This window comes from Camelina sativa, chromosome 4, assembly GCF_000633955.1.
Source record: "Camelina sativa cultivar DH55 chromosome 4, Cs, whole genome shotgun sequence".
NCBI classification, from domain to species: domain Eukaryota; kingdom Viridiplantae; phylum Streptophyta; class Magnoliopsida; order Brassicales; family Brassicaceae; genus Camelina; species Camelina sativa.
In genome coordinates, this window is record NC_025688.1 from 6975959 (window position 1) to 7002294 (window position 26336).

General features: G+C 36.7%; 1 protein-coding gene across 1 annotated transcript; it reads right to left on the reverse strand.

Annotated features, from left to right (window-relative positions):
• Nucleotides 2310–3565, reverse strand: LOC109132659. Its single transcript, XM_019244566.1, has 4 exons — nt 3432–3565; nt 3076–3312; nt 2743–2967; nt 2310–2669 (listed from the first exon to the last, which is right to left on the reverse strand). The coding sequence occupies exons 2-4, from the start codon at nt 3132–3134 to the stop codon at nt 2531–2533; spliced, it is 423 nt and encodes a 140-aa protein (XP_019100111.1). The 5' UTR covers nt 3135–3312; nt 3432–3565; the 3' UTR covers nt 2310–2530.

The window sequence follows — 26336 nt, forward strand, 5'->3', positions numbered from 1 at the left end:
AAAGGGTTTATGGTGTAAGTGTGGATGCACTCATATCGCCGTCCTTGTTTTGTCGAGAGAAGAGAGTTTGTGAACCCTAATCCTAAGTCTCTCTCAACGTCGTAGTTCACCATCATCACCGTCTTTCTCATGTTGTTGTCATTGCCATCGTTGAGAAGGAGAGCAAGAGGTCACGAGGATTTGTTGTTTGTCATCGTCGATCACCACCGTTAGTCAGCAACCCATCGTGAATCACCGGAGTTTGAAACCATGTGTTAACCACTGTCAGCAGAGATGTCAGCAGCTGTCTCCGTAACAGCCATAGCCATTGTCGAGGCCGTTAAGGGTAAGGAAACCCTAGTGTTCTTTTGTAACTTGCGCATGAAGTAAATGATGTTGTCTAATGATATGTTGTTGTTGTTTGATTGTGAATCATGAGAACTGAACACCAACGTGAGCTTGAGCCACTTTGGATCCCTGTTGCCGAGCAGACTCCGTTGCTTGAATCGTGGAGCAAACTCGTCCGAGTGCAAACGCCGAGAAAGGTAAACGGTGAAGCTTACTCTTGTCGTTGTTGTGTTGTTACTAAACCGGATCTCAACCAGAGTAAACCAAGAATTCTAAGTTGTATGATTGTGGTGATGAATTGTGATTATTGAACTGAATCATGGTCTCGTGGAATTATTAAATTATTGGATTTTGGTTTGGTTTAATTACTAAGCTAGATCTAATTAATTAACTGGAATGTTTCCCAGTCAATTTAAATAGAGATTTTGGGGTGGATTAATTGATTATAGTCATCTAAACCGCTGCAGATCGAGGATTGTTGCTGAAGCGGGCTTCTGTTGTTGCTTTTTCTAAACCAAGTATTAAATTTATGGCTAAGGTGAGAGGGTGGTATTTGCGGATAACAATAACCTCTTTCTTTATGTACTCTTCGATAGTTGCTGAGTATAGACTCAAGAATTGTTTGTTGATTGAAAGTGTTTGTGTGAATTTGTGTGCATGGTAAAATAGCTTGTTAGTAACATGATATATGTGAAGCACATTAGCTACATAATCTGATGTTATGAATTAACTTATATATATATTATATTTTAAATATAATTATGAACATAAATGAGAATGAGAATGAGAATGAGAAAGGGAAAGATACTTGAGGATGTTGGTCTGTAATGGACCGACGGGTTCATTGCAGGTCATAAACCGCTGACGAGCAGGGAAGAATCAAGCTATTGGCCGTGGTCTTCTAAGAAAGGGGTTTGGGAGCCAAAAAAAGTGTTAATGGCCAAACCTATAAATAAAATAAAACTTCTTAAGTAATGTAAAGAAACATAAATGTTTGAATGTGGTAGTTGCCACAAAAGTGCATAAAATAAGATGAAAGTTATTGAAGAGAAATAAGATGTTTGTTTGTTTGTTTGATTAATAGACATTCTAAATCTATGCTAAGTAATGATTGTTGATTATATTTGGAACGTTATTACTGTATGTCCAATGGGCAGAGTTTGATCTCCTCACTGAGTAAACTTGTTTACTCACCCCCTCTTTTTTCCCTTTTTCCCAGGTTAGTAAGTCTCAAGAGTTGCATCTTGAAGTTTGTTCGTTGGTGAATTTTAAAGAAAGAAATGTTTTTGGCAGACTGGATCATTACAAGAAAACAGGCCAACAGCCACCGTGTTAATAGTCGCTAAATAGTCGTTAAATGAAATTATACGACTATTTAGCGACTAACTACTGTTGTAGCTAACATTTTGTCGCTAATACAAATTGTCGTTAAATAGTCTCTAAATAACGACTATGTAACGACTATATAGTGTTGTCGTCAATTTGTCGTCGCATTGTCGTCATTTAGTAACCGCATTTAGCGAAAAATTGCCGACAATGTAAAGACTATTTTAGCAATAGTCGTTTATTAGTCGCTAAATGTAGCGACTAAATTGCGAGAAAGTTGCGACGTTTTTACATGAATAAAAATTGCAAGAATTTAGTCTGAAATTAGTCGTTTTAATTTGCGACTATTTACCCTCTATTTAACGACAATTTGCCGTCTAAATGACGACTATTTAGCGACTACTTTGTTTCAGAAAATAATGAAATTGAATGGTTTTTATTGTTTTGTAATCCTGAATCTAATCCTGATTTTAAAACTGATTTATTAAATGAAAAATCTAATGAAAACACATTATAAACATAACCATGATTGTATTTAAACCAGAATATACACAAGTCCAAAAATAGAAATCAAACCAAAAGCAAAGAAAGAAAAAGTTTATAACACATACTAACTGAAGAAAATAACTTAGTTCATGAGTTAAGAAACAATAGAGTTGATCATGGAGTTGTTGATAGAAGATTATCCTCCTCAGCGTCCTCCTCAGCTGATTGTGAGGCTATAAACTCCAGGTATGCTGGATTAGTGTGGCGCATAAACTTTGCCATCATCGTCAACTCTTTGATCTCTTGCTTTTGCTCAGCCACAAGGAGAGCAGTCTCTTTTTCTCGAGCAGCAGCTTCAGCGTTGAGAGTCACCTGAATTTCAGCCTGAACTTCAATCTGGCGTTGGGCTTCCTTCAGTTGTTCTTGCAATGTAAGAAAGGCTTCGGTTTATTGATTGCCCTTCCCTTGCCAAGAGTATATTTGAGGCTTCCAACACCATAAGGAGTTCCACGTGAATCCTTCTCAGTGCACTGTTTTTAGAAAAAGAAAAACAGTGAGTAAAGAGCAAAACAAATGCATGATCGAGTAGAAATGCTACTTTACCTCAAGAAAGATGGCAGTACATTCATCGCTGGTGAGCTCCCGACGGTGTGAAGTACCATCTGAAACAGTTGAATCTGCCTCGAGCTCAGCCATCTTCTCTTGCAACTTCCGCTGATAAGCTTGATGGATTTTCTCTGCCTTGCCATCAACATAAGAACCATCCGGCTTTGTATGTGTTTAGAAAAAAACTTCACCCATACTGACCTCTCTTCCCAACTCCTCTTCCTGCAATGTTAGAAATTAAAGAATGGTTAGTACCAGATAAAATAGAAATGTTGATAAATGTAACTAACAAAATAGAAATGACTTAGTACCAGATCATCTTAGATTTACCTATATGACTTAGGGCCTGATAAGTGGATGTGAGGACCGAGACCATTACGGTCAAACATACGACACTTGGAATAGGTGGAACTCCTTGCTGTTGTTCTTCAGTATCCCAATTAGCAACCATCTCTTTCCAGAGCTCACCTTCAATCCATGAAGGTTTAATTCAAGCCGTCCTTGCATCGCTAACCATGCCCTTCATCCGGCGGTTACAGATGGTGTTGAAATGTTCTTGAACGGTTCCTGTTATCAATGGATCCCAGGTGTAAGTTTTCAACATAACAAAGAGAGAAGGAACTATGTCAGTGAAAACAAGAAGTAAACACAAGTAAAAAACATGGCAGTCATTGTACTATTCTTACCGCAAACTCCATGAAGTATCTCTCTTTTCTATCGGGAGGCACACAAGTCCAAGTATAATATGGACCATCGAATTTGTTTGTAAAAATCTTGGTAATCTTCCGAACAAGTTGGCCTTTTTGTCCCGATCAAACCTCCACACACACATGTAAACAAATTGTAGTTAGTTTGATCAGTTAGAAAGCTCAAACAATCAAAGTTATTAACTGAGACAATAATCAAATAGTAAGACACTAACTCAGATAATTGAATGCTAATTGTTTGTCATATTAGAAAGCAAAACATACCAAGTATCAAACAAACAACACTATGAGAGCTAGAGCTTTGTCTTAATTAAACGAATCAAATAGAAACTTTGAATCAAACAAACAACACATGGGATCCTTCCACACAATTCAATGATCTGATCAAATAAAATTACTATGGTTCGAGAGAAAGTCAAAGTATCTAATCAGACACTACAGTGGAACACAAACATTGAATAAAACAAAAATATATATATATATATAAATATATATATATATATATATATATATATATATATATAATTTGAATCAACAAAGTTTGAATCAAACAAAGAACACTATGAGAACCAAATTTTGTTTTAATTACCCGAATCAAACCATCGAATTCCACACAATTCACAGGAAGCGAAACATACCAAGTCGTCTTCGGCAGTGTTTGAGGAGATAGAACTGTCGTAAACGTCTCACGGCCAGGCATCGTGAGGAGGGCAGTTAGAGATTGAATCGTGTCATCCTGGAGTTGAGGCTCATAGTTGTTGCCTTGAGAAGATGGTTGACTTCCATGGGAGTGATGCAGTGGAGACAGCATATGATCCTCCGGTGGATTCAGTGGATTGTTCTGAACCTCAGGTGACGGAACAGGCAGATCAGGAACTCGATTGCCAGAGCTCTGGAAAAGTGTCTGTGGCGGTGGGAAGTTCCGGAAATTGGGTGCTCGTAGTTGTTGGGGGATAACACGTTCTTCCTCCGACGGTGTGAACGACGGAGGAATTCGAGCAGTCGGGGTGAAATTGTACTGCAATGGTAGAGGGTTGGTTCGATGAATGGCTGTGGATGGGTTAGATGGTCCGGCTCTCTGAGGGTTGGTGAGATGAACGGCTGCAGATAGGTTAGATGGTGCGGCTCTCTGAGAAAGGTTGGGTGCAACCTTTCTCTTTTTTGTTTTCTTAATCGTCGAAGACATCAAGTGGTTTAATCGAAGAAGAAGAGAGAGAGATTGAAACTAAGAAGAAGAAGATAGATTGAAACTAAGAAGAAGAAGAAACTTTGATCAGTCGGCTATTAGGTTTAATCGAAGAAGAAGAGAGATTGCAAAGGAGAAGAAGAGAGTCGGCTTAGGTTTAGGTTTTCTGAATTAGGTTTAGGTTTTGTTAAAAAGAATTGGGTTTTAGGTTTAGATTTTTGGGCTGCGGATGGTTTAGGGCCCAACAGCATATGATCCAATTATATGATATCAGTTAGTCAATATAAAGTATACATTGTTGACTTAATTACAAAAGAGTTAATGGCTCAGATGGTTAATGTACTATAGTTAGTCTCTTCAGGCTCGGGTTCAAGTAACCCCAATGTTAATATGTTTTTAATTTTTTTTTTAACAATTCAGCTAATAATTTGACATAGTTCATAGTTTCACATTGTTTACATATAAATTAAAGTACATAATTTATATTACATAGCTTAAAGTACTAAGATTATATTACATAGTTTATATATATATAATTATTGGAGTTCTTCGTCGTCTTCTTCTTCATCATCCGAAGACGATAAATTACACATAAATTCATCTTCAGGTTCTGCGTCTGCAACATCGTAATCCAGATTTATTGGGNAAATTAAATATCACATTAAAAATATTTACTCTTAATTGCTCACCTTGATTTTGTTCATATGTTCANATACAACATCATCAGTTTCTGTTTGCAAAAGAGTAGGTTCTCCAGAAATATTTCCCCTCGGATTTACTTTTAGAACATTAAGCCACAAATGCTTCAGTTTCTTTATGTATGGGTACAAAATATAACAAACTTGATGGGCTTGAGATGCTGTTTTGCAATCAACGTGTAAAGGTTACACATATTATATAGGAAGGTGATAAGACAATATATAATTAATGTGGACAATTATATACATACCTAGAATAAATGGTTTGTATTTATTGTACTTTCTGGATGAAAGAACGTCTACAACGCCACCACTACTTATGCGAGTGCCTCTACCAATAACAGGGTCATACCACTTGCACTTAAATAGTGTGATCTTCAACCCAAGCATCCCCTCATACTCAAGTTCTATGATATCAGTTAATGTTCCATAGAAATCTGCGGCATCAGATGCATTCGCATAATTTTCACCTTTAGCAGAGACCCCATAGTTACATGTCTTTCGTCCAGCACCGTGATTCTCTGTATGAAACAAATAACCTCTTGTAAAATACATTGGCCATGTTTTTGCCTTGTTCAAAGGTCCATGGACAATTTCTTGAACCCAAGTAGGAAATGGATTGGAGGCGTTCCAATAAGAAACCTGCATATAAGTCCCGATATGTTAAATAATAACAATAAGTAAAATATGTATATCACGAAAAATTATTTAACAGACATATTGTTTAACACATAAATGATATTCGTTAGCTCTTTTCGCGGAGAGTTCTTTCTCGCTAAGTCCTGGATATTTTGCCGAAATATAATCCTCGATCATACTAAATATAGAAAGACCAGATCACCACAAATGTATATGAGAAAATATGGTGGAATTAGATATCTTAAAATGTAACTAATTTATGACATATAACTAATTATATACCTCTCAATTGGTTGAAAATAGTCACAATTCCGTAAAACATGCGTGTGCGCAACGATAGTCATCACATGAAAGCTATATTTCATTCATTTCTCCACTGGGACGACCAAATTGAGTAAATATAGAGGGTACTCCAGGGACATGATATTCAAACGCTTCACCTTCATCAAATCTTGTTAATCTGACCATAAAATTAATAAGTAATTATTATGACTATTAAATTAAATATCACATTAAAAATATTTACTCTTAATTGCTCACCTTGATTTTGTTCATATGTTCACAGCAAAGTAGTGCTCAGAGAAATAAACAATCTCGTCATTGATATATGATTCAACAATTGATCCTGCCGCATATCTTTTGTTCTTTGCTTTTCCTTTCAATTTTTTGAAAAACCTTTCAAAATGATACATCCACCTATATTGGACAGGGCCTCCCAATTTAGCTTCGTAGGGAAGATGTATAGGCAGGTGCTCCATCACATCAAAAAAGGATGGTGGAAATATCTTTTCCAAATTGCAGAAGATTAAAACAATGTTCTGTTTTAGAATTTGAAGTCGACTTGTTTGCAAAGTTCTCGAGCACAAGTCCCGGAAAAATGCTCCAACCCCTACAATATTATATTTATTCAAACTTCATCACATTAGTTACGGAAACACAATTCACTTCATATATATATATATATATATATAGAACTTTAAATAATTAATTAATATACCTGATAACGCAAGGTGTACATTCCGGTCAAGGAGTTTNACATATAACTAATTATATACCTCTCAATTGGTTGAAAATAGTCACAATTCCGTAAAACATGCGTGTGCGCAACGATAGTCATCACATGAAAGCTATATTTCATTCATTTCTCCACTGGGACGACCAAATTGAGTAAATATAGAGGGTACTCCAGGGACATGATATTCAAACGCTTCACCTTCATCAAATCTTGTTAATCTGACCATAAAATTAATAAGTAATTATTATGACTATTAAATTAAATATCACATTAAAAATATTTACTCTTAATTGCTCACCTTGATTTTGTTCATATGTTCACAGCAAAGTAGTGCTCAGAGAAATAAACAATCTCGTCATTGATATATGATTCAACAATTGATCCTGCCGCATATCTTTTGTTCTTTGCTTTTCCTTTCAATTTTTTGAAAAACCTTTCAAAATGATACATCCACCTATATTGGACAGGGCCTCCCAATTTAGCTTCGTAGGGAAGATGTATAGGCAGGTGCTCCATCACATCAAAAAAGGATGGTGGAAATATCTTTTCCAAATTGCAGAAGATTAAAACAATGTTCTGTTTTAGAATTTGAAGTCGACTTGTTTGCAAAGTTCTCGAGCACAAGTCCCGGAAAAATGCTCCAACCCCTACAATATTATATTTATTCAAACTTCATCACATTAGTTACGGAAACACAATTCACTTCATATATATATATATATATATATAGAACTTTAAATAATTAATTAATATACCTGATAACGCAAGGTGTACATTCCGGTCAAGGAGTTTTGCAAAGATAAATGGAAGTAACCGCTCCATGAAAACATGGCAGTCATGGCTTTTCATGCCTGAAAACTTTCCATTTTCCATATCAACACAATTAGCTAAGTGTGCTGAATAGCCATCTGGGAATTTAACCGAGTATTTCAAACATTCCAATAAGCTTGTTCTGGCTTCATCTGTCAATGTATAGGGCGGGAAAGGTGCTTTACCCCTACTATCAAGATGTCAGTGTGGCCGAGAACAGAACTTTGCTATATCCAACGTTGACATGACATAATCTTTTGATTTACCTTTCACACGCATAAGAGTGTACATGATGTTGTCCAAAAAATTCTTCTCTATATGCATCACATCAATATTATGTCAGAGATTAAGGTCCTTCCAATCTGGTAGCGACCATAAAATGCTTTTCTTGTGCCAGTTATGGTGCTTTCCATATCCATGCATCTTCCTTTCATGACCATTGCCACCGACGTCCTTGATTCTTGGAGGATTTACAGGGTTCAACCGCTCAGAATAAACTTGCTCACCGGTCAAGGACTCTGGTGGATACTCTCTTGTAGCGTCTTTTCTCTTCAGGAAGTCTTTTTTATTCCTTCTCAGAGGATGATCAGGAGCAAGAAATCTCCGATGACAATCAAACCAACATGTCTTCCTTCCATTCGGTAGATAAAAAGACTTTATATCGTCCATGCAAACTGGACAAGACAATTTACCATGTGTTGTCCATCCATATAACATGCCATACGTAGGAAAGTCGCTTATCGTCCACATCAACATTGCTTTTAGGTTGAAATTTTGGCCCAAGGACAAATCGTATGCATCGACTCCAATAGACTATAACTCTTTTAACTCATCAATAAGAGGTTGGAGAAAGACATCAAGACTAGCTCGCGGATGGTTTGGACAAGAATTCAGAATTGTAAGAAACAAGTACTCAGCATCCATGCACATACCAGGGGGTAGATTATATGGCGTCAATATCACTGGCCATAATGAATGGTGACGAGACATCCCAAATGGATTGAACCATCAGTACACAATTCCAAATACACGTTACAGGGTTCTTCAGCAAATTGAGGATTTTGTTCTTGAAAATACTTCCACTCCGCTGCATCAGATGGATGACTCATTTCTCCCACCTTCGCTTAGTGCTCGGCATGCCATCGCATTGCTGCTGCAGTCTTGTGACTCTGATACATTTTCTTCAGTATCACCAATAGATAATTACCACATACGACTATATGGTACTTTGGTTCTGCGTTGGTCATTCTTAGGCTTCCATCTTGGTGCATCACAAAACAAACATTTTTCTTCCTTTTTGTCATCTTTCCAAAATAATATACAATTGTTTATACAAACATCAATTGTATGATATGAGAGTCCTAAATTGCGCATCAATTTCTCTATCTCGTAATGAGAACCCGTAGCGTGGTTTCCTTCTGGTAAATAATCACTCAACATTTCACATACTGAATCCACTAACATTTCTGGCCAATAGTGGGATTTCAATTTATCTGGTTACGAAGATAAATCGTTATATCGATTANAACGCGAGCTACGAGCAAATAGAACACCTTTCAACAGTATCAATACCGTCACATGAATTGTAAATGCATGAATATGATGTACCAAAAAATCTGCCGTCCCTAATGGAATAGGTAACAAAGCTACTTTGCCACCCACTGCTACTAACTCACCGCCCCCCCAAGTCAAACTGGTGCTCGCTGTTTCACCAGGGGCTGTTACACCAGGTGCTAAAGCATGGGTATTTTGTATCCATTGAGCAAAGACTGGTTGTAACTGTATAGCAGTATCTGAAAACATATCTTGTGGACGCCCTAAAGCACTCATGGTATCATTATGAATATACAAACCAAAACTGTGGAAGCCTAGAAATATACATACCCAATTGAGATGTGATATGATTGCATCGCGATGCCTCAGGACACGATCTAATAAATCGTTATATCGATTAGTTGGATCATAGTCTCTTACCATAAAAATGGCTGCATGCGCAGCAGCACCAACTATGAGAAATCCACCAATCCACATGTGATGTGTGAACAATGACAGTTGTGTAGCATAGTCAGTAGCTAGATATGGATAAGGGGGCATGGAATACATATGGTGAGCTACAATAATGGTTAAAGAGCCTAACATAGCTAGGTTAAGAGATAATTGAGCATGCCATGATGTTGTTAGAATTTCATATAGGCCTTTATGGCCTTGGCCTGTAAATGGACCTTTATGAGCCTCTAAAATATCTTTTATACCATGACCAATACCCCAGTTGGTCCTATACATATGACCCGCTATTAGGAAAAGAACTGCGATAGCTAAATGATGATGTGCTATATCGGTTAACCATAGACCCCCAGTCACTGGATCTAATCCGCCACGAAAAGTAAGAAATTCCGAGTATTTTGACCAATTTAAGGTAAAAAAAGGAGTCGCTCCTTCAGCAAAACTTGGATAAAGTTGAGCCAAAAGATCCCGATTCAAGATAAATTCATGGGGAAGCGGTATTTCTTTAGGATCCACTCCAGCGTTTAGAAATTGGTTAATCGGTAAAGATACATGTACTTGATGTCCTGCCCAAGAAAGGGACCCAAGTCCTAGTAGCCCTGCTAAATGGTGATTCAACATAGATTCTACATCTTGGAACCAAGCCAATTTTGGAGCTGCTTTGTGATAATGGAACCAACCAGCAAAAAGCATTAAGGCTGCGAAGACCAATGCGCCAATTGCGGTACAATAAAGTTGTAATTCACTAGTTATTCCGGATGCTCGCCAAATCTGAAAAAAGCCAGAGGTTATTTGTATTCCTCGGAAGCCTCCGCCCACATCTCCATTCAGGATTTCTTGACCCACTATTGGCCAAACCACCTGAGCACTAGGTCCAATGTGAGTAGGATCACTCAGCCATGCTTCATAATTGGAAAAACGAGCACCATGGAAATACATGCCACTCAGCCAAAGAAAGATGATAGAGAGTTGGCCGAAATGGGAACTAAATACTTTTCGAGAGATTTCCTCCAAATCACTGGTATGACTATCAAAATCGTGAGCATCAGCATGTAGGTTCCAAATCCAAGTGTTAGTATCAGGTCCCTTAAGAAATGACCGCGTTTAGCCCATTCCTCGAAAGAAGTTTTTATGGGATCCCTATCTACCAAAATTTTGACTTCTGGTTCCGGCGAACGAATAATCATTGAGTCCTCCTCTTTCCGGACAACACATACAAAGAAACCCGCCAACAGTCACTCAAGTAATTAGTGAACCGATGATAGATATTTAGAATTTTTTTTCTTTCTCTTCTATCTGCCATCTATTCATCTATTTTCTTTAGTTATTCACTAGAGCAATTATGATCTGGAAGTCGATCTGGGGCAAGTGTTCGGATCTATTATGACATATCCATAGGGTGCTCAACGGACCCTTTTTTATAATTAAAAAAAGTTTTCGGGCCTTTACATTGGTACCCAAAGAGCTTTTTTTATAACCTAATCAAGTGTATTCATATTTATTTCAATTATTAAGTTCCGAAATGTAGCCTATTTTTTTTATAGAGAATATTATCCTATTTCAATAAACGCTTATTAGTCATTACTAAGAAACAGTCTAGTATTGATATTTAGTAATTTTCAAATATCTTTTATTGGTTTTAATAGTCGAAAAGAAAAAATAGAAAAAACTAGATATATAGATATTCTCATATTCATGTACTACTTACCCCTAGAGACTACCAGATGAAATAGAACGATTTGAGAAAAGGATATAATGAAAATTTTTTCTTTGATTGGTTCTTCTGATAGAAAAAAGGATCCGTTTTATTTGACCGAGAGGGCCAAGAAACTAAAAAACGATTAATGAAAAAAATAAATATATAGAAAAAAAAGAAACAAAGGGAAAGTTATTATTCGAAGCGCCTCGTGATCGTCAACCAATTCTGTGCTTCAATATAATTACCAGGAGTAAGCGTTATAGCCTGTTTCCAATACTTAGCGGCTTGAGCGAATCAAGCCTCCGCCATTTCAGAATCTCTTTGTTGAATGGCCTGTTCTCCATGGTTGGAATAGGCGGGTCAATTCCCTCCCTGAGAACCGTACTTGAGAGTTTCCTACCTCATACGGCTCGACAACCAACTCTTTTCTTTTGGTGTACCAATTTTTTAACTTTAACCTACTTTGAACTTTATATCTAATTGAATGTCTAATTGAATGTCTAATTGAATGAGATTTCTTATAGATATTTTGTTTTTCTTGGATTAAACAAAAGAGAGTAATTACATGAGTTTCAAACTTTCATTTTGATTTAATTAATATATTAATTAATATAATAAGTTTTATCTTTTCTCCTACCTTCAGAAAAAAAGGCATGTCCACTGTTATTAGATATTAGAATTTTCTGAAAGGTAACTATCCCGCTTTCATATAAAAATTTATATAGAATCTTTGAAAAAGACTTTTTCATACTTCATAAAAAAGAAAAAGACTTACTGTCTTTAGGATCTGATGCTACACCGCTGCTCAATACCTTAGGGGATCCACTCTATTACATAAGTAGATTCCTAAGATTTATATCATATTATGATATAAATAAACAGCTCTTGTTGTATCGGTCCAAAACCTTAACCTTTCCANGGTCAATTCCCTCCCTGAGAACCGTACTTGAGAGTTTCCTACCTCATACGGCTCGACAACCAACTCTTTTGTTTTGGTGTACCAGTTTTTTAACTTTAACCTACTTTGAACTTTATATCTAATTGAATGTCTAATTGAATGTCTAATTGAATGAGATTTCTTATAGATATTTTGTTTTTCTTGGATTAAACAAAAGAGAGTAATTACATGAGTTTCAAACTTTCATTTTGATTTAATTAATATATTAATTAATATAATAAGTTTTATCTTTTCTCCTACCTTCAGAAAAAAAGGCATGTCCACTGTTATTAGATATTAGAATTTTCTGAAAGGTAACTATCCCGCTTTCATATAAAAATTTATATAGAATCTTTGAAAAAGACTTTTTCATACTTCATAAAAAAGAAAAAGACTTACTGTCTTTAGGATCTGATGCTACACCGCTGCTCAATACCTTAGGGGATCCACTCTATTACATAAGTAGATTCCTAAGATTTATATCATATTATGATATAAATAAACAGCGTACACGTTCTTCTACACTTTGATAACCCCCATCCCATTGATAGTTATCATCAAAACCCACATATCTATCTTCTACTACATTACCCACTTTCTCACTCCCACTAATAAATGTCAGATCAACAATACTCATTCCTATATCCATATTAATTTCTTCCCCATGCTTATACCAAACATAATAATCTGGCATAAACCCATAACTAAAAAGATTCCAAATTCTAGTCCCTAAAAAACGCTTCCCGTTTTTGCACCTACTACAAGGGCAAAAAAACTTACCCCTGTTTTCTTGTGCAAAAGGCTGGCTATTTGTAAATTGCATGAACTGCTCCATCCCGGCTCTGAACTCTTCTGTAAAATTTCCCGTCGCCTCATCGATCCTCTTGTACATCCACTCTCGGAAATTACTATAATTGTAACTTCCAGATATTATTATAAATCTCTATGATCTCGTTTTTTTTTTTTGTGTTGCTTTGTGTTTCTGTGAGTGAGAAAAACGAATGGTGAGCTCAGTTTATATAGGCATATTTAGCGACTAAAAAGTGACTATATCACGTAGTCACCAAATACAGGTACACCTACTCCGGAATGCCAAAAACGTGTTTTAAACCAACTTTTAGCGACTATTTTGCGATATTTGCGGCGTGTCGCAAAATAGTCGTCAAATTTACGACAAAACAAGAAACTACACAATCAGTCGCTGAATTAGCGACCATTTTGCGACCCGCCGCAAATGTCGCAAAATAGTCACCTAATTTACGACAACACAAGCAACTACACAATTAGTCGCTAATTAGCGACTATTTTGCGACAACTTTCACAATTTCCTTACTTCGTCGCTTTTTAGTCGCCATTTAGCGACTAATTTAGCGACTAAATATTTTTGTCGCAAATTAGCGACTCATACACGACTATATATGATTCGTCGCAAAATAGTCGCTAAGTAGTCGCAAAATAGTCGCTAAATTTAAAGACTACGCATTTAGTTGCCGATTGTAGTCGGAAAAACCGTGTTTTCTTGTAGTGGATGGGTTACATGTTGTTCCGTCTTTTGCGACGGTACAGGTGTTACATATACTGCCTCACTCAAACACTTACACACAATCAGCCAAGTAGGAAACCACGTACCTTTGGCTTTCAACCATGATCCATCATGAACTTGCCCCACTTTATACTTTGCTCTTAACACTTTGGCCTAGAGACCATTTCTATCATGCAATAACCGCCATTCAACTTTACCAAGGAGAGCAATATTTATCTCCAGCGCCTTCCGGATGCCCATTCCACCTTTACATTTTGGTTGACAGACTCTCTCCCATGACAATAGGTGTAATTTCCTCTTTCAGTTGTACTTCCCCACAGTAAACCCCTCAAGACTCTATCCAACAGGCCAAGCGTAGATTTTTGTAAGCAGATTGTACTCATGGAATGAATTGGAATGGAGGACAGGACCACCTTGGTGAGGGTTAGGCTTCCAGCAAAACTAAGAAATCGACCCTTCTAGCCAGCCAAACAAGTAGTCACTTTCTCAAGAACCTCCCCAAAAGTCTCTTTATTAATTCGTTTATGTAACACTGGCATCTCACACTACAGGAAATGTGGGTATTGATATCACAATAAGATAGCGTTTTTTATGTATATGCTATGTTTGACTGAATCGTGATTTAAAGATAACGTTTTGTATATTGTAAACGCTACAAATTATTTAAGCGGTATGATGAAATTGACGCAGGACAATTTTTTGGTTTTAATCTTTATTTTTGGTTCTAATCTTTATTATCCCGCTATTGAAAATGATAAGAGGGGAAAAAGTGAATTTTTTTGCTATGGAAAAATAAAAGAAAACAGTAAAACTCACTTCTCATTTTTTTGCCTAAGACAAAATCATATTAGATCAAGAAGTTCTTACTTTCGATATCACTCGATTTCTTGAGATATTGAGCTCAAAATCTGTAACTCTCACTCGATTTCTCTCAATCTCACTCGCTTTCTCAGTCTCTCCCTCTAATTCACACTTTTTCTCACTCGATTTCTCACTGTGCCAGCTTGATTTCTCAGCCTCTCAACTCAATTTCTCACAATCTCCCTGGAATCTTTAATAGGTATATTCTCATTTAATCGTAGCTTATTTGTTCGTTGGAATGGAAAACCATTTTGATTTGGGGTTCCGATTCTTCGGTTGTGTGAACATTGATGCAAAAGTTTGTGATTTTAGTTATCGATTTTGATTTTGGGTTTTGATTCTTAGTTTCGGTGAACATGCATGTCGAAGTTTGGCACATTTCTTGTTTCAATTTTGATTTTCTGTGTCGATTATGATTGAGTTTCGATTTTATGTTGATCGAAACTGTTCTTCATTTATCAATTTCAGAAATGGCGAAGACAAGAGGAGGAGGTCAAGTTGGTTCTCGTCGTAGTAGATGTAATCAAGGCTTGGAGGTAGAAGAGATAACACCACAATTTTCTCCAGCAACAACACTAAAGGTGAATAAGAAAAGAAAAGCAAAGAAAGTGGCTAGGAGAAGTAGTACTCGAAGCAAGAAAGTGGCTGCTCAAGATGATGAGGTACAAGATGTTACATTGCAAGATAATGTGGTTGAAGATGTAATACCGCAAGATGATGTTGTTGAAAATGTAACACCATCATCAATGGAGGCTGATCAGACTGAGAAGGCAATGTCTGAAGACGAGAAAAAAGATTCTCAGAAGGGTAATGACAAAGATGTAACACCGAAGGCTGATCAGACTGAGAAAGCAATGTCTGAAGATGAGAAAGAAGATTCTGAGATAGAAGGAGAAGCTTGTTTGACTGGACAGGAACATCATGAGGATGAAGAAGAAGCTGTCAATATGGAAGAAGCTGCCAATATGGAAGAAGCTGCCAATATGGAAGAAGATGGTGTTGGCAATGGCCAAGATAATGCGATTCCTAGCAACACTGATGAAGGAAGTCAGGTACTGGAGGAAAGAGTGAAAGAAAAAAAAGAGGACCAACAAAGATGCGTAAAGTGGCTAAAAATCCTAATGAAAAGGTTTCAGTGACTTCGGTGATCATGTTGGACCTGGTTCAATAGCATTATCATCTTTTCTTGGTGTCCTTGTGAGGGAACACGTTCCGGTTACACTTTCTAATTGGAGAAAAGTTGATGCAGTGACTAAACAAACAATTTGGGAAGAAATTCAGGTATATATTAATAAGCAACTATTTTTTGTTGAACAGATATGAAATATGTTTGACCTTTGATTGTTGTATGTGATGCAGGGGAGGTTTAACTTGCAAGAAGAATGGCAGAGAGTTGTTATTTTCAAGCAAATGGGAAATATCTGGAGGGGTTGGTAGTCAAGGCTAGTGTCAGAAGTACGTGTTGCGAAGATTGCTGCTGAGAGAATAGATTTAAAACCCAGCAACATCCCATCCATTCAAGTGTGGAACTCTTGGGTTAGGAGCAAGACTAACGCAACTTTCATGGTTAGTTATCTACAACTAAGTAACTTTCTTGTTTATATGTCATTTCTGATAGATTTAATCACACTGATATTTATAATGTAGGAAATAAGTAACAAATACAGGAAGATGAGAGAAAATCAGATTGACACCACCAGCCGCAAAAGAATGCTTTGTTTAGCTGATGATATGGTAATAATAGTTGTTAAATATCTATATATATTGTATATCTTGTTAGAATAAAATTGTACTGAGATATGTATGTACTTTATATAGAAAAAAAAGAGTAGAGACCCAAGTAAGGTGACTAGGAGTAAGGTATAGATTGCGGGACACACTCATGCTGATGGTAGACCTGTGAAGCCTCAATTTGCTGAGACTATTGAAAGAATTCTTGAACTTGTTATATTGTGTATAATTAATGGATTATGATCAATGAGTTTTCTTGTGTTTAAATGTTTGTATCAGGAACAAATACAATCACTTGATAGTCAAATGGACTCTACATCAACTACTGATAACATAAGTGAAGATGCTGTGAGCAAGATTTTGGGAAAAGACAAAGCTGGACGAGTAAGGGGGTTTGGTAGAGAGATTACGGCTACTAAGTTAGCATTTCTCCAATCTAGAGACGCGAAGATGGCAGAAATGAATAGTGAGATTAACGAGTTAAGGGGCATTGTACGAGACTTAGCTGGAAAGAAGGTAATCCATTTCATTACATTTGGTTTGGTTTTAAGACACTTACGAATTCCTTTTCCTTATTTCAGACAAGTAATGGTGATACTGAAACATCTGAGAGTATTGCTGGATTCAAAGAAGGAGTTAGAGTACAAATACTGGATTGGATTCAATTAGGAGATGTAGTTGTTGGTGAAGGAGAATTCTGTTATGCTGAACCGATGTACAAAATTGGTCGTATACCAATTGGTCCTAATGCAATGGTGTCCTTGTTAAGTCTGCACTAAGATCACAAGCTTCTCTCTGGAGGCCTACAACAGATGCGCTATATCTTGAGGAAGCTGTGGGATGCAAAATACCTTATCCAATGGACAAGGTGCTTTTGTATAAGGATCCAGTTGCTTCTGAAGATGTATCCATGGTAAAGTTTTCCAATCTTCTTTTCTTGTGGTGAAGTGATATATCTCTAATCATTAGCTTCTTACATTTTAGCAAAACAAGGAAGGTAAAACTCGAAGATGCAAAATATATGATTGGACTAGAGAAGAAGATGAGGTTATTGCTGAAGGTGTTGTGTGCTCATCTAACTCCAAAGAGAAGGTTAACAATATACCTCTCGGTCCAAGTGCTGTTTGTATTGAAGTTGAGAAGGTATTCAATGATAATGCTCATTTGTGGAGCCCAACTACTGATATTAGTTTAATTGCTGATGCAATTAACGAGAAAATTGCATGGCCAGTCATAAAGATTGACGTCACGGCTGCAACCACTACAGATGCAACACTACATAAAGTCCAGGTATGTTATTGAAATTACGTAATTTCATTTGTTTATCTGTTAATTGATGTTGGAACTTTCATTGATGTTGGAACTTGCTTCTATTATTTGCTTTGAGTTGTAGAGTCCATGCAGCAATAGTTGCACCAAAAGTCCAAAGCAGAAGTGTTTTCTTTTAGATTGCAATAACTGTGGACGTAAGGTAGCTGAAAGAAGAGTAGTTTCAACGGATCTGAACGACTCGTGCCATCATGTACCCCTAGGTCCAAATGCAAGCAAGGTCTCGGTTGAAGTGGCTAAGATTGGTAATGGAAAGGTCTGGTGGCCAAATTCAGAGATTGAATACATTTCTGATGCAATAGGTTCAGTTGTAGCATGGTCAAATGATAAAATAAAGTTTGTGTGAAACTTAGATAATTTTCAGTATTGCTATTTAACGCTGATTGTGTTTTGGTATTGTAATGAATTTTTATTTTGGTTAATGATAGTACCAATTGCTTAGCTAATTTCTCTCAAATGTCACTAATTCTCCTAATTATCAATTTTGCTAATTGTTGGAATTTGATTTTGAAAGATGGACATCAATTTAGAGTTTTGAGATTACTTGTGAAATCATGGCTAATTAAACCGGTGCTAGAAATTTCAAAAATCAAACCGGTTTGGAGATGTCTAAATTGAGTCTAGTATGTCTAAACCGGTTTTGATTATGTCTAAATTAAACCAGTTTGGAGATGTCTAAATTGAACCGGTTTCCATAAATTAAACCGGTTATGTCTAAACCGGTTTGGAGATGTCTAAATTAAACTGGTTTGGAGTTGTCGAAAACAACCATTTCGATCATATGAAGTTAGCCATTTAGATCATATATGTTTCAAACTTTCAATTGAAAGTTTGCTTTAACGTAGTTTTTTTTTATTTAGGTCCCTTATGCAATCAAATTATTCACTGGTTTGCTAAAAAATTGTATTGTTGTGTTTCCTTTGTGCTCTATACTCAAAAACATAAAGCTAAAACTCTAAACCTCAAACATTAGAGTTAAAATTCTAAATCCTAATGTATAAAACATAAACACTAAAGTAAAAAATTTAAACCCCAAAGTTTAAACCCTCCTATACCCTAAACTAAGCCTTTGTGTTTATGAACATATTACTTAGATAGTTGGAATACTAACTTATATTAATTGTTCTTAATTTTAAAATTTTGTATTTATAAGAAATAATATTCTAAAAATTGAAATACTTATATTGATAGTTTTTTAAAAATCATTTATATTTTTGATTAATAATCTATTTTATATGCTAATTTTTGGATTTAAAATAAAAAAACAACTCTTAGCCAATGAGAAGTAACCTCCCAGATTGTAGGACGAATCCAACACCGTTAGATAACGCCGACTTTGATCTCAGCCATCCTTTCTTATTGTAGACGCGATTAATGTACACCGTTGATCTGTCTCGCTAAATTTGATATGAGTCGTTCTTGTTCTTAGCCAATGAGCAGTAACCTCCGAGATTGCAATCTAGGCGAAACCTACACCGTTTATCTGTCTCACTAAATTGATCTGAGCCGTTATTGTTCTTAGCCAATGGTGACTAACCTACGAGATTGCCAGCTTATTGAACCTAGACCGTTTGATTCGTTTCACTAATTTTGATCTGAGCGTTCATTTCAAATCAAATTATAGAACACAACTCATCTTTAGGGTTTCAAAACGGATCCATCTCCATCATGACCAAATGGATAAGACGTGGATTTCGCTGCCAAGGTATACACTAAATTCTATCGAGCTTACTTATATTAATCGATTGAAAGAAATGTAAATTCTTTTCCAATTTACAATGTAGGAATAGTATCGTGTACTTAAAGGGAGCAACGAAATTCGCCAATTCATCAACAAGAAGATTGGGCAATCTATCTGAAATGCTATGCCCATGTAGAGATTGCTGCATTTTATGCCATTAGTCTATAGATGAAATTGTTGAGCATCTAGTGATAAGGGGTATGGATAAGAAGTATAAGACTTCTTGTTGGAGTATTCATGGTGAAAAGAGCATCTACAAAAGACAATGGTCCGCTACATGAAACAGAGGCATTTGACTTGTTTAAGACAGCATTTTTATGGGTGAAGGTGAACCAAATCAGACGAATGATGATGAAGCATTAGAGGCAAACAACGATGAAGCAATAGAGGAAACTGAGTTTAGGAAAAAGTTAAGAGAAGCTGAAACTCCATTGTACTCTGATTGTATCAAATACACAAAAGTTTTAACAATTATGGGACTTTACAGATTCAAGGTTAAGAGTGGTGTGTCAAAGAACTACTTTGATCAGCTGTTGGATTTAATTCAGGACATGCTACCTTAAGAAAATGTACTTCCAAAGAGTTTAGCTGCAATAAAAAAAGTTCTGAAGATATTTGGTTTCAGATACGAAGATATTCATGCTTGCATGAATGATTGCATACTATATAGGAAGGAGTTTGAGAAGTTAGATAGCTGTCCAAGATGCAATGTTTCAAGATGGGGAAAGGATAAACACAATAATGAGATAAAGGTTGGGATTCCAACAAAGGTCCTTAGATATTTTCCAATCAAGGACAGATTTAGGAGGATGTTTTGATCAAAAAAGATGGCTGAAGATTTGCGGTCGCACTTACAAATGGCACTGAAGATGGTACAATGCGACACCCCATTGTTCTATATGGGGAATAGAAAGAGACTACCGCCTGACCATCGTTACAGATATAAAAAAGCTTGGTTTGACAACACTGTTTAGGAAGGGAATGCCAAAGGGATACAAACTGTCGCTGAAATATATGAGACACTACAAGATTTTAGGAATGATTTTGAAAAATCTCTAGACAAGGAATATAAAATAAAAAGAACTGAGTTGGAAGATGATGAGGTGGTTCAAGAAGAAGAGTGTGAAGAATCAATTGATCTATGGCGGTGGAAGAAGAGATCAATATTCTTTAAACTACCTTACTAGAAGGTAAAGTAAAGTAATTGAACTATATTATCTTATTGTTGGATCTGAATAAACCTAACAGTTTCTTCTTTAATGTGTTAGGATTTGTCTGTTCATCACAATATTGATGTTATGCACGTAGAAAAAAATGTGTCAGATGCTATATTGTCTATCTTGATGAAAAGTGCTTAGTCAAAAGATGGTTTGAAAGCAAGAAAAGACTTAGAAGATATTGGAATCAGAATTCACTTGCACACAGAGGTCAGGGAAAATAAAACATACTTACCTCCAGCAGCCTATTGGTTATCCAAGAAAGAGAAGACCATTTTCTGCCAAAGGTTATCTACGTTTAGAGGTCCTGCTGGTTATTGTGGTAATATTGCAAATATTTTTTCAGTTAACCCTCCAAATATAGGTAGTTTAAAGTCGCATGATCATCATGTCCGAAAAACGATTTTTTCATACCTGGACAATGTCAATATGTTCAATTCATACATCAGACTTTGGCCTGTGCGTAAAAATACATCGACTTTACAAAATATGAAATACATACCTCAACTATTGTTTTTGTGCTACAATATACAGAAACATGATTAATTAGTAACACTGTTAATTGCTCCGTTAAGCCATTCCGACGTGGAATCCACGTGTGAAGGGAGAACAAAACGACGTCGTTTTGGTTTGTTTGAGAATGTTAATTTTTGCCCAAAACGACGTCGTTTTTCATTTGTCCCCAAAATCTTTCTCTCTTCCTCGCATCGATATCTCTCGCAAAGGAAGAACCCTAGATTTTGTGGTTTCCGGTTAATCGGAAAAAATTATTGGGCGGAATTTAATTGCGATGAATCTCGATGTTACTTATGAGATGGGAGTCTAAGAGCCAGTTCCTAGAAAGTAAATTTCTCCTTCTAACATTTCTGAATTTTTATATTGTTCATCTGTTCTTGCGTTTTAATGGTAGATGTCGATAGATAGTTTGAGTATTTGTTGTTCATAGTTGTATAGCATGATTGATAATTAATGGGCCTGTTTATGTAATTCGAGTTTGTGTTGGAGACACAAAAAATCTCGGTTCTTTATTGTTCCAATCCAGAAATTTACACATTTTTCTTTCTTTTTTTCAGCCCTGATGATGCTACTTTCCAGATTTACCATGGCGGAAAGTTTGTCGATGTAGAAGGTAATGTGGCTAGATATGAAGGAGGTGAGACTCACACTCTTGAATGCAAGCCGAATGCAGTTTTTAGAAATATGTTGGAGTCTCTTCGTTTGGTCATAGGATCTGGTACAAACTTCCATATGAATCTTGGAGAGAGTTGAAGCTGTTGTATGATGGGTCTGAGAATTTTCAGAGGATGTGTCTAGCTGCTATGTGGACAAAATCAGTTGAGCTATATGTAGAAAAGGACGAGATTGCTGAAGCAGATAATCGAGATACAGGGCGTGAAGCATATAATGGAGATAGAGGGCGTGAAGCAGATAATGGGGATAGAGGTCGTGAAGCAGATAATGGGGATAAAGGTCGTGAATCAGTTAATGAGGAAAGAACTTGTGATGGTGACGATGATGTTAGACCAGGAAATGTTAGAGGCAGTGATGATGATGAGGAAAATGATTTTCGAGGTGGTGATGATGAAGAGCAGGGTTTCGATTCAGAGGCAACCCCAATGAATTCAGAGGATGAGGATGATGGCCAAAACAGTATTAGGTACAAAAAAAGCAGTGGCGAGATAAGATTGGGGCAGGTATTTGACAGCATACCTCTATTCAAGGAAACTGTGCTTGATTATTCACTTCAAACAGGAAATAATGTGAAGTACACAAGGTGGGGATCCGAGAAATCTGAAGTGAGATGCGCCCTTGGTGGTGGTTGCAACTTCCGAATCTACTGTTCTTTTCAAAAAGTCAACAACATGTACCAGGTCATGACATGTGATGATGAGCATTCTTGTGTCCCAAACAAGTTTAGCAAGGTAGTGAAGGATGGAGTCATTGCTAAGTTACTATTGAATGACATTAGGAGAAATCCTAATTACAAGCCAAAGGCGATACAAGAAACATTTGAGGACCGTTACAACTTGGTGGTGACAAATGATCAGTGTAGAAAGGCGAAGGCTAAAGCAATGTCATACATACAAGATGAACATGATCTCCAATTTGCTCGACTAAAAGACTACCGTCTAGAACTCATAAAGTAAGTATCATGTCCTATTATAACTTTTGGAACTTGTTATATTTTGATTGTTTAATATTAACTTTGTTTCTTGTTTTTGACAGTTCTAATCCAGGATCAACTGTGGAGGTGGGGACAGTTCGAACGAATGATGGCATTGAGAAGTTTGACACATTCTACGTCTGCTTGGCAGGACTCCGGAAGACATTTAATGCTCATTATCGACCCATAATTGGGATAGATGGTTGTTTCTTGAAGAACAATGTCAAAGGTCAGCTGTTGGCAGCTATAGGAAGAGACGCCAATAACCAGTTCTATCCGGTTGCATGGGGTATTGTGCCTGTTGAAAATACAGATAGTTGGATTTGGTTTATCAAACTTCTTAAAGCAGACTTGAACCTTGGTGATGGAGAAGGGTTTAGTCTCATCTCAGACCGGCAGAAGGTATGTTAACTTATATACTTGTAATGCAATATATAATATGAGTTTAATATCTAATTGTAATGCTAGTATATAATTTTTTATAGGGTTTGCTTATTGTTGTGGAACAAGAGTTGCCCAAAGTAGAACATCGCATGTGTGCTCGCCATATTTATGGGAATCTAAGGAGAGCATATCCAGGAAAAGAATTGCCTAAACACCTATTTTGGGCTGTTGCAAAAAGTTTCAACAATGCAGATTATAACAAAGCCATGGAAGAGCTGAAGAAGTTTGATCAAGGTGTTTATGAGGCAGTGATGATGAAGAATCCTCAAAATTGTAGCCGTGCTTTCTTCGAGTGCACATCACTGTGCGGAGATGTGTCGAACAACTTCTCAGAGTCGTACAACAATACTATCAACCAAGCAAGAGAGATGCCATTGGTAGCAATGTTAGAGACCATAAGAAGACAATGCTTGATCCGGAATGAGATGAGAAGAAAGAAGGCTGCAAAGCATAAGGGAAAATACAGTTTGAAAGTGGCCAAAACAATAAAAGAGGATCAGGAACACTTGAAGTATTGTCAGGTAATCCCTTGTGGCAATGGGCATTATGAAGTGGCTGAACATGTTCATCATGATTTCAGGGTTGATATGAATGCAAAAACATGTGCTTGTAGAAGGTGGAGTATGACAGGGATACCTTATCGTCATGTTTTGCGAGTAATTGGGTTGAAGAAGAATCAGAAGCCTGAAGATTTTGTTATCTCTGACTGGTTATTGACATCAAGATGGGTTGCTCTATACAATGAACAACTGATGGGAGTTAATGGTATGTACTTTTGGGAGAAATCTAGTGAACAAGAGCTATAACCACCACCTAGAGAGAAAACTAAAGGGCGTACAAATAAGCAAAAACGAATCAAGGGGAAGAATGAGTCTCCAAAGAAAAAGAAAAAGCAAGGAAAGGAAGTAGAAGAGGAGGCTCCTCCAAAGAAGGTGAAAATAACTAGAGAAGGAAGCACTTTGCATTGTTCTCAATGTAGCATGACTGGACATAACACAAGAAGCTGTAAAAATCCTGGGATTCAGGGTAAGCCAGGTAAGCCAAGAAAGCGTCGAGGGGAAGGAGGTCCAAGTCAATCAAGTCAACCAAGTCAAGCCTCACAAGCATCTCAGATTTCACTTGGTGATTAATTGTTTTCTACCTTATGATGTTTCAAATTGTAGGATGATATTTTTTGGATGTTTATGATTCGGTTAAGTGTAGGATGATGGTTATTTAAAGCAAACATGGCATTGTTTTTAGGATGTTCCAGTTATGTAAGGTTAAGGATGATGGTGTGATGGTTTTTCTATGTCCCTATTTCGGATTCGGATGTTAAGGCTTCAACTCCATTGCATTGCATAACTCTTAACTCTTAACTTAATTGCATAACTCTAAACTCCATTGCATTGCATAACTCTTAACTCATACAAACTTGTCTCACTTAAAAGAAGAAAGCATACACAACAAACATCACTACACTACACAAAATCAAATTTTTGACACAACGTAGAGATTGAATCTCTTTCTCACAACAAGCAATTACGGTTTTAAGTTCTCCAATCTCCTTCTCACATCCTTCTGCAACAGCTTTGATAGCTTGAATTTCATTTCCGTAGCTGTTCGATACAGCCTCACATGTGTGTGTCTCCATTGCTAAACTCTCCATCTCAGCTTCCACATCATATAAGCCTTTCTCTAAGCTTCCCACATCTCCTTTCAACTTCTCAACAACAATCTCAACCCCTTCCATCTCTTCCACCATGGATATATCGTTCCATTTGAACAAATTTCCATTATTTTCCTTTGAGCCGTAAGGACAACAGTAAAACATTCTCCCTGGATTCTTCAATGTTTCTAAAGTCTTGATTATAGCCGCTGCACCACATCTACATTGCTTAGGTATTCCTCTTTCTGATCCATGACGTGTGAAGCTCAATCCTAAGCCAAATTCCCACATCAAAATTATGCATCTATATTGTTGAAATTGAACAATTGAAATTAAACCAAACACAAAACCTAACTTACCCGAACTAGATGACGAAGACATTGGATCCTATTTTTCCGATTAACCGGAAACCACGAAATCTAGGGTTTTTCAATTTCATTGGATGTATCCCTTCGAAAGGTTTGATGTACTCATTTGCTTCAATATATGTATTTCCTGCAGTTATGTTCAACTAATATTCATTTCTTGACTGAGTTATAGGTACATGAAAACACTTAAGGCTTTTGTTAAGAATCAAGCAAGGCCAGAAGCATGTATGGCTGAGGGGTATTTAGCTGGAGAATATGTTGCATTTTGTTTAGAGTTCCTTAAAGATCCAATACTAGTTCAAGAAACAGTTAATCGCAATGAAGATATTGAGGCTGATAGAAGCGTGGTTGAAGGTCGACCTCTGCAGAAGGTAGAGCTGTCAAAATGGGCTGTCCACGTCCATTTTGACCCGTCCAACATTGTCCAATTTGATTTTGGACAAATAACTGTCCGTGTCCATTAACGTCCGGTCCATTAACGACCATGCCCACTTATGCCCATATTTTTATGGGCTGTCCATGGATGTCCATTGGAAAACATATAACAAATTTTGTAAGATGAGAAAAAATGGTGTAATTAGCTTAGAACATAAAACATAAGTGATCCTTTTGTGCTGCCAATCACATAAAACATAAAAGATCCAAACACAATGATCAACATCCAAACACAATGATCAACATCCAAAAGCAATAAAGCAAACATGAACATCTAGAATATTTTAAACACAATGACACACATATTTCAAACTCCTTCTCCTTCTCTTTCCCCTTCTTTGCCTTCTTCGAATGGATCAACAATCTCTTCAAAACCTTTAAGCCAATTTCTTGCGCAGATTAAAGCTTGGACATT

What these genes read in the sequence shown, in the direction of transcription:
- LOC109132659 (XM_019244566.1), bottom strand. Translation starts at nt 3,134, where the DNA reads ATGTTTGACCGTAATGGTCTCGGTCCTCACATCCACTTATCAGGCCCT. An exon ending in TCAGGCCCTAAGTCATATAG is followed by an intron (nt 2,968 to 3,075) that starts GTAAATCTAAGA and finishes CTAACATTGCAG; the next exon opens with GAAGAGGAGTTGGGAAGAGA. An exon ending in GTACTGCCATCTTTCTTGAG is followed by an intron (nt 2,670 to 2,742) that starts GTAAAGTAGCAT and finishes TTCTAAAAACAG; the next exon opens with TGCACTGAGAAGGATTCACG.